At 35.9% G+C, this 9,708-nt stretch overlaps 1 protein-coding gene across 1 annotated transcript in view; it reads left to right on the forward strand.

Annotated features, from left to right (window-relative positions):
* SEMA3E (semaphorin 3E) overlaps positions 1–3,251 on the forward strand; it is a 223,336-nt gene extending 220,085 nt beyond the window's left edge. The window contains exon 17 of the mRNA XM_010977989.3: positions 1,735–3,251. Within this exon, the coding sequence (XP_010976291.3) occupies positions 1,735–2,187 (453 nt within the window). The 3' untranslated portion in view covers positions 2,188–3,251. The remainder of the gene's footprint in view (positions 1–1,734) is intronic.
* The last annotated feature ends 6,457 nt before the right edge of the window (positions 3,252–9,708 follow it).

Below are 9,708 nucleotides of genomic sequence, written 5' to 3' on the forward strand. Positions count from 1 at the left end.
TGGGCCATCTGAACACATGCCAGTTTGTTTTTAGCTAAAGGAATGGAGAGGCATACTTCATTCTATTGCTGTTTGCTGTATTACTATTCGCAGATGCCGTGTTGTTTACAGTTTGAAGATTTGTGGCAATCCTCCGTTAAACAAGTCTCTTGGCGCCATTTTCCCAACAGCGTTTGCTCACTTCATGTCTCTAGGTCACATTTTAATATTCTCAAAATATTTCAAACTTTTTCATGTTTATTATATTTGTTAAGCTAATATGTGATCAGTGATCTTTGATGTTACTATTGCAAAAAGATTACAACTTGTTAAAGGCTCAAATAATGGCTAGCATTTTTGAGCAATAAGGGTTTTTAATTAAGGTATATACATGATTTTTTAGACATAATGCTGTTGTGCACTTAATAAATCACAGTATAGTGTAATCATAATTCCTGGATGCACTGGGAAACCAAAAATCTGACTCCTTTTATCACAATATTCACTTTATTGCAGTGGTCTGGAACCAAACCCACAAAATCTCTGAGTTATGACTGTATGTAGGAAAGGTAGAGGTAAATATTAATAGCACTGCACAAATTATTCTCTCCTGTGTTGCATAAACTTGACAGCAATCCTTCGATTTACATTAGGATTATTACCTCCATTTTCACAAAGAAAACTAAGGTAGAAAATCCACATAAATGCTCTAGATCACACAACTCAGTAGACAGTGGTGCCAGTATTTGAATCTAGTTTTGTCTAATATCGAATCTACACTCACCAGTACAACTGTTGGTGACAAAACACGAGCTATTTTTGAAGGCCTTGTTGTTCCCGTCTTACCCTGAATTGTAATTATTTATTTATAAAAGTAATGGGCATAATTTATTATGTCCTAAAAAGGAAATATTTGAGCACTAAAGTATATGCGGACTTAATTTTTACTAGACTGTGAGGTCATCCAGAGCAGAATTTGGATTTTACTTGTTTATTTTTTAATCTCTGCTTAAATGGACAGCCCTGTAGAAATGTAAGAAATGCTCACTGAATTAATGAATGAATGGATTTTTTTTTTTTTTCCTGGTAAGAAGAGTGTTGGTACCCCAGCTCCCTAAACAGGTCCTTGCAGATACATTGATCAGTATGATCTGGGAAAATAAGGACCTGTGAACTAATAATGTGAGAAGTGACATTTGTTTTTGGCCATTAAAAAGGAAATTAAATTTGACAAATCTTTGTTTCACTATGAGTGCTATACTGACCTGGATCTATTTCTAATGATTAATTGAAATTATTAGGGAGAAAGTTCTCTCACTTTGCTCTTCAGAATACCGATAGAAATTGATCTCAAAGTCGCTGATATGAAGTGATCTCAATATAAGTAAGTGCAGGACTCATACGTACACCTGATTTAATTACTTAGCCTCTTTTTCTCATATATTTATGTTATATCATAATATATTGATATAATGTATAAATATGTTGCATTATAAAATATAAAAAGAACTACATAATACTAAAATATAAATGTATAAATAGTAACATTTAATATATAATACATATGATATAGTTAATATATTCATTGTATAATATGTATATAATATAGAGAGATATAGAGATCTATGACTTTCAGGATTTCATCATATGATAACAAAAATGAAAAAACTCAAGATAGACAGTGGGAAGGGTTATAGCTGGTGTTCTTTTCTCCTGGATAATACTTTAGTGCCATTGATTTTCTTGTTCTTGCAGGTGAAGACTGATGACAGAGTGGTTAAGATGGACCTTGGCTTACTCTTCCTAAAGGTACGCAAACTGGATGCTGGGACGTACTTTTGCCAGACAGTAGAGCATAGTTATGTCCACACCATCCGTAAAATCACGCTGGAGGTAGTGGAAGAGGAGAGAGTGGAGGAAATGTTTAACAAAGACTATGAAGAGGACGGTCCTCGCAAGATGCCTTGTCCTGCTCAGAGCAGCGTCCTGCATGGAACCAAACCCTGGTACAAGGAGTTCTTGCAGCTGATTGGTTACAGCAACTTCCAGAGAGTGGAAGAATACTGCGAAAAGGTATGGTGCACGGATAAGAGGCGAAAAAAGCTTAAAATGTCCCCTTCCAAGTGGAAGTATGCCAACCCACAGGAAAAGAAGCTCCGTCCCAAAGCCGAGCACTACCGCCTGCCCAGGCACGCGCCGGGCTCCTGATGGGGCCACACCGTCTCCCAGCTTCCGAAGAGTTTATGTTTAGGAACTAAAACAGAAAACGAGAGAGGAACATGCAGCCATTCTCTGCAGTACTTCAGAGATTTCTGTAATACAGAAAGGACTAGGAAGGTGTTATGATAAGTTATTCTACATACTTACTGGACTGCTTAAACCTCACGTTAACTTTTTTTTTTTTTTTTCAAGAAACAAGTGTATTGCTTGATGATTTCACATTATATTTGTCCAAAAGTGACCACAGCTGTACTTTTAAGTACTTGGCTGCTTTTCCATGACAATTATTATTTTACCTTTGAGAGACTTAAGATTATTGCAATATTGATGAAAAATTAGAGATTTTCATCATCACGGAAGAAATGTTTTAATCTTTCTGAATTTTGCCTTTCCACCATGATGTAAAATGTGTAGAATATCAGATACTCTAACATTCTCACGTGAACCATCTTTTTAAGAATTATATTAGTGTTGTTTAAGCCCTGAGTTCTATGAAGCAGGTGTAATTATTGTAAACCATGGAAGAAAAACTATGGTCATCTTGAGGCATGTGCCCTTCATGAAACATTTATCAAACCACATTGACAATAGTTATGTTTCATGATTAAAACACATTCTTTCAATTTCACTCCAGTGCAGGAAGAATGAAGTTAAGGTAACTTCTCAGAAAAATAGCGAAGAATGTCAGAACAGATGGAGTGACAGAACTCTAACTGAAAATATTTTTGCTGCCCTCTTGTGGTAGAAAAGGTATAGTCTTATATCCTTTTAAATTCTACAGATTGTTTAGTTAAGGTTTGCAAGCAGTTTTCCAGTACATATGTCTAGTCCATTTTCAGAAAAAACTAACAACTAAAAATGTGTTAATGCCTGTGTCATGTTTTAAGATGGAGATATGTTTATAAATAATTTATTACCTCACAAACCAAAAATGAAGATACTACAGCACTCTATTAGAACTTAAATTTTATGCCATCTAAATAATCCTATTAAAACTTAAATTGTATGCCTTCTAAATAATCTTCCTTGAAATCTATAAGATTCCAGAAATATAGTTTATTATTTTAAAAAATTAAAGCATTTTGCTCTCAGATATCAAAATTTCCTTTCTATTTTACATTAACAAATAAGATTGTCTTATGAGGTTCACTGAACTACCAAGATGTTCAGAGTAGCATTACTTTTATAAATATTATCAGAAGTTTTTGTTTTTGAGAATGCTTGTTTCCTGAAGTCTCCTTTTCCTATTTTATTTAGCCATTAACTTTCCAAAGTATGAAATTCTGAGTTTTCATTAAATAAAAACTAAAAACAAGTGAATTACACATGAAAGCAATTATATTTATTTAAATGTTTATTTTGAATAATATTCATTTCAGTTTTCAAAATTAGCTCATAGGCTATATAATTAAGAAAGTTGACTTGTGATGGTTTGCAAATTTTGTTCAAAAATTAACAAATTTAAGAAAGTTTGGAAAGTTCATTTGGGAAGCCACCAAGCTCCAAAAGTTCTAAAGGATACAAATATATGGGAAATTAACACTCTGGAAAATGCAGTTGTTGTTCCCCTAAAAATCCACCAGAGGTCATTGCTGCCCACCAATATTAACTGAAGATAGCGTGTATTTCAGTAAAAACCTGCCCAATGTGGAGCAGTAGAAGCATAACCACAGATCAGAGGGTCCTTAGCAAAGTTTATGTCTGAAATACTTAAAGTGAACAGATAAGGCAATGCACAATTGATTGAATATAGTCTTCTGTTAATATGAGAAGGGAAAGCAGGGTTTTCTCCTGTATTCAGTTGTTTTTTTTTTTAAATAAGGCAGATGTGGTATAAGTAGTTATTTTAATCTCAGTAGCACACAAGCAGTTTATAATAATGATAGCAACGATGTCAATTGTGGAATAAAATATTTGTTAACTGAAGAGTTAAGACTGAGGAAAAAAGCTTTCTATGACATGTCTTAGGAATTAAACAATCCTACAAACTATTCAATTCAATGAGATGACAATTTTAACCAGTAAAAAAAAGCTTTTAAAAATGCTGACTTGAAAGAAGCCAGATAAGAAAATTTTGAGGACTCAAGTCCACAATTTAGGGAGAGCACTAAATTTCATATACACTATTTTTCCTTTTTCTCAGTGTTCGGCTCTGCCTCTGTCTCGGTCTCTGTCTCTCTCCTCTGTCCTTCCTTCCTTATACCCTTTCTTTTGTCCCCCATACGTGAGTGCAGGTACACACACACACACACACACCCATGACATACTTCAAGGTAAATCGCCATCGCCCTCTCAAAAGACAAACCAGTAACCTGTGTTGCCCTGTCCTTGAGAATCTGCAGCATATCACAAAAACATATTTTCTGTCTATTGTTCTGTCTGGCATTAGATTTCAAATTTAGAATCTCGTTTGAGAAGTGCCCACGCTTGGAAAATCATAAATGAATTGATCCCCTTTATCCCCTTTTCCTTGACCTCAGGAAGGGCACATGCCTAGTCACCTGCAAGGCTTGGGGGAATCTAGAGTCTGCCTTGACCCCAGCACATTTTCCCAAGACACTGTGCCCTCTGGGAACACGCAGATGGGAAAGAATCATGACCGCTCATTCTAGTTTCCAAGGAGCAGCTCCAGTCAGGGTCAGCCCTGCTTCTTCAGACCTCCTCCTTGATACTTACTGTTGAGGGGCAGGGTCTCTGAAGAGACTGAGCTGTAACAAAAAAAAACAAAGTACCCCTCTTCTTTCAGTACCGTGTTACCCATTGAGCTAGACAGATGCCCATTAGTGAGGAGGATTTCAACTTAAGTGGATCTTAGTTTATGATTTGTGAGGTCTCTTCCACATCTAACATTCTACATAGCTAACTTCTTCTTTTGTATTTATTACTGAATATTTCAGTGCAAAGCTATCAACTTGGAGAAACAGGGATTAAAAATATAAACACTAATCAGAGTTCTAGAGAAAAGGGAACAGAAAGTCTTTGCCTGCTTGGTAAGTGGCAATGCCAAATATCTTACAGAATTTTTTTCTTTCCTAAAATTAGTTAAGTACTTAGAATCTTTTTATCAAGTGTTCAATGTTTGCTCTAGGGTGTCAGGTTTTGTAAATCTTCATAGTGATTATGAACATTTGTAAAATTTGTAAAATACAGTAAATTGTTTTGAGTGTTGGTGTTAAGCATGAAACAAACACAGCAGCTGTTGTCCTTAAAATGAACTGTCTTCGGCCTGGCAGATATATTAAAAATATTAATTAGCATTGTGTAGCTCTTTAAGATCCCAGGAGAAAGTGCCACAGTCACGGTGACAATGAGCTGATGTCCTTTTTCCTCCATCAGAGTACCACACTGAGTGACTTCTTCAACAACTGTTGCATTTGAATCAGATATGAATGATAGATTTTTCCACGAACATTTTTGATGGTAGTGTGTTATTTAAGCTGGTCTATTTTATTTTTCTTGGGAAGATAGCATTATAATTTGGCTTGCATTAAAAATTGAATGTGTTCTGTTTGTGTTTAAATGGCTTAGTTATAAGCTAGAGGACTACATGGGGGTATTTTTGTCTTTATGGCTTTCTTTTACTTGCTTGCCTGCATTCATGACAGCATGTGCTGTATTATTTCTTCTCACTGACTGTAAGCCATGAGACTTATTACCATCTGGTGGCAAGCTGCAAAGACCACTGACAACACATCTCTTTGACTATCATGTGGATTTGCCACTATGCGCTGCATCATGTGTCTGTATGGTTACGTATAATTTCTGTTTCGTTCAACTTAGACGATAAAGAAATAAATATTGGCTAAACCCTTAAGTGCTGTCCGAGGAGTGTTTTCTAAGTTTTTGCCAGTTGAACTTGTTTCATACTGTCAAGCTTAAACATAAACACACAGTACTAGACTTAGCTCTGTTTTTTAAGAAGTTAGAAAAGAATTCAATTCCCTTTCCTTTGAAATGTGTATGTCAACTTTCTCAGGGAGGAAGGAGTTTGTTCATCTCATTATTTTGCAGCAGTTGGGTTTATTTATGCCACATCGTGTTTCTAGGACCAGCAGCCAAAAATCCCTCTCAAAGCTGCATCATCCAGATAAGAGATACAGAGAATGAATGCTTTTAAAATGGTAACTAGTAGGATGTTGATGATTTTCCGCAAGCCTCAACTTCTCCCCTAATGCATCTAAATTGCTGTGTTCTCTATGTTTATAAGAACTTGGGGAGGTAATTTAAGTGAGATTGAGTGTTAAATGGCTCCCTCTTTGAGGAGTTTTGTTTTCAAGGCGAATTTTATTGTATGGTAAGTAATTAGTTGTGATGTTTTAAAGGAAGCATTGGGCAGCAGCCTGACATAGTGTTTCTGGCAGCTTTATGATATGACAGTGCCATTAATGGTAACCATTTATACACGTTTCAAACTTGCGTTTATTTATCCTGCAGGGCCTAATTGAGTGCAGTATTTGATGAACCTGTTGAAACTGCTTTTTAGATACGTATTCAGTCATTAGTCAATGGAAAGTAGAGAAACAGTTACAGTGACTAGAAATTTCTTACCTATTATTCAAAGGGAACAAAAGTATGTACTCATCTTTTTATTTATTTTAAAAAAATTTTATTGAAGTATAGTCAGTTACAATGTGTCAATTTCTGGTGAATAACAATGTCCCAGTCATGCATATGCATACATATATTCATTTTCATATTCTTTTTCATTAAAGGTTATAATAAGATACTGACTATCTTATCTGTGTTATACAGAAGAAACTTGTTTGTGTTTTTTTAATCTATTTTTGTATATAGTGACTAACATTTGTACCCATCTTTTTATTCAAAAACTGTATACCAGCCACTGGATAATTGCCTAATAATGCCATTAAGCTACATAGATACATAAAAATTGAATTAAATTTGTTATGAGAATATGTTTACAATTTTCATTGGAAAAGTTCCAAATCATCATTTTATTTCATGCAGTATAACACACAATAAGAATGTAGCTTTTAAATTTTTTTTCAAGTGTTTGAAATGTGAAAACTATTTCTCATTATGAATCTTGAGACTTTGGTCGCAATGGTATTGGAAAGCCTAGCTTTGATTCAGGGAAGCTGCGGTGATGTAGCAATGATAGATGGTACAGAAAAAGAAAAAAATTATAGAAAAGAAAGACACAAACAAGACACAGCAAGAAGGCAGCCTTGTGCAAGACAGGAAAAGGGCTCTCACCAGGAGCAAATCAGCCAGTCTCTTGATCTTGGACTTCCCAGCCCCCAGCACAGTGAGAAATAATTGTCTGCCATGTAAGCCACTCCGTCTGTGGTATTTTCTTATAGCAGACTGAGCAGACTAAGCACATGAAGGAAAGCATGGACAGAGGCAGCAAGATTAAGGAATAAACAGAAACACACATAATGGGCCTATAAACAGGTACTCCACAACGTCTGAAAGTATCTGAAGGTAAGTGAATATGTGGAAAAAGTGATGAGAAGTGGCCTCTCGGCCCTGATGGTTGGCTTATACCAATTAACTTAGGATAATCAGAGTTTCCACATTTTAGAAGATTTCTTCTTTGTGGATCAGAGTAAGTTTGGAGGGAAGAGGGAAACAAAATCATAAACTCAATTTTTAAGCAAAAAGAAAAAAAAATAGAGCTAGTGACAAGCGGGATGATCCCTTGGAGATCGTTCCGTAAATTTAACCTGTTTTGAAAGAAAGTTTGAAGAGGTTCTCAACTTTACATGTTTTTTTTTTCTTTTCAAAGCAGCTTAAAACAGTTCAAATTTATTATCTCATGATTTCCACAAATCAGAAGCCCAGGCACAATGCATCTCAGCTGGATTCTCTGCTTAGGATCTCAAAAGACCAAATCAGTGCATCAGCTACCAGGGCTCTGGGAAAGAATCCACGTTCAAGTTCATTCAGGTAATCCGGAGAATTCTGTTCCTTGTGGTTCCAAGACTAAGATCCCTGCCCTGCTTCATACTCAACACCAGCAATGGACTGTTGAGTCCCTCTCAGGCTTAGAATTTCTCTGACTTCCTCTTAGGCTGCATTTTTCTACCTCCAGCTGGAGAAATGTCTCTGCTTTTAAGGATTTGTGTAATTAGACTGAGCCCACCCAGATAATCCAGGCTAATCTTACTTTAAAGTTTGTAACCTTAGTTACATTTCCAAAGTCCCTTTTGCCATATAACAACTTATTTTCAGATTCTGAGGATTAGGGGGTGAGCATATTTCAAGGATCCTGTAAATACTCTGGCCCCTAAAGATTCACATTCCTCCCAAATGCAATATACATTTATGCCATCTCTAGGCGTTATCTTATTACAGCTTGAGCTCAGAAGTCTCAAATCTTATCACCTGTTTCTAGTTCAGGTATGAATAAGGCTCTTGGTATATCATCAAATACCTTTCTAGGGCACAGTTCCTATCCATCTGCGGCCCTGTAACACTAAAGGAACAAGTTATCTGCTTCCACCCAACAGTGATAGGTCAGGCATAGGGTAAAAGTTTATAGATATTCTGGCTCAAAGAAGGAGAAAATGATAGATAAAATGGAGTCACCAACCAAAAGCAAGTTCAGAATTCAGCTGGGTCACCTCCATTAGGTTTCAAGAGCTGGGAATATTCTTCTGTGGCTCTGCCCTCTGAATTTCCATCTTACCCTGTGGACTCTCTGTCTCATTCTCTGGACTTCTTTTCAGAATGCCAAAATCAAAGACATGACTTTACCTGGAAAAAAATAATATGAAGTACACAGATAATTATCTCAACTTCCAATTTTATAAAATCATTTTTTTCCTGTTAATGGCAGGATGATGTGAAATTGACAGATGATATTGAATGAATTGTGCTGACCACAGCATTCTACCAGTTTAGTAAATGAAAATGCTAAGTTCACAGTTGTATTTCCTAAAAGTGTGGAAAACTGAAGTCAAGGCAGAATTTGGGAGGAAATAATCATATCAAGTATTTTTTATTCATAAGTACCAATTACATTAAGTAGTAAATATTTTCTAAGTATTCTGTCATTTAACACTAAAACACAAAAACAAAATCTCTTTGAGGTAGGTATCTTTATTTGCAGTTGAGGAAACAGGAATAATTTGTAGATTTTTACATACAAGGAAAGAAATTAAATTCTATTTACGTAAAAGCCAAAGGGGAGAACCTCTGGGACCACCTGGTGATGTGGGAGGACTTCTTTGTGTGGTGATTATGTAAACATGTCTTCACCTTTCTAATTGCTTTTAGTCCAGGCCTCCATTTTTCCTCTCCTGAATTTTTTATCACAGTCCTCCTCATTGGTCTCGCTGCCTTCACTTTTGCCTCCTCCTCATCCATTCTTCACCCAGCAGTCAGAATCATCTTTCTCAAGCACAGATTGGATCCTGTCCCACTTCTTCTTCTTAAAAGCATTCAGTGGCTCTGTGTGGTTGATATAAAGCTCCAATCCCTGAAGTTGGCTTTGCAACTTCTTGAGTTAACTCTGTCCAATATCCGTGCCCCACTTTATCC

The sequence above is a fragment of the Camelus dromedarius genome, chromosome 7 (assembly GCF_036321535.1).
Source record: "Camelus dromedarius isolate mCamDro1 chromosome 7, mCamDro1.pat, whole genome shotgun sequence".
Classification (NCBI taxonomy): Eukaryota; Metazoa; Chordata; class Mammalia; order Artiodactyla; family Camelidae; genus Camelus; species Camelus dromedarius.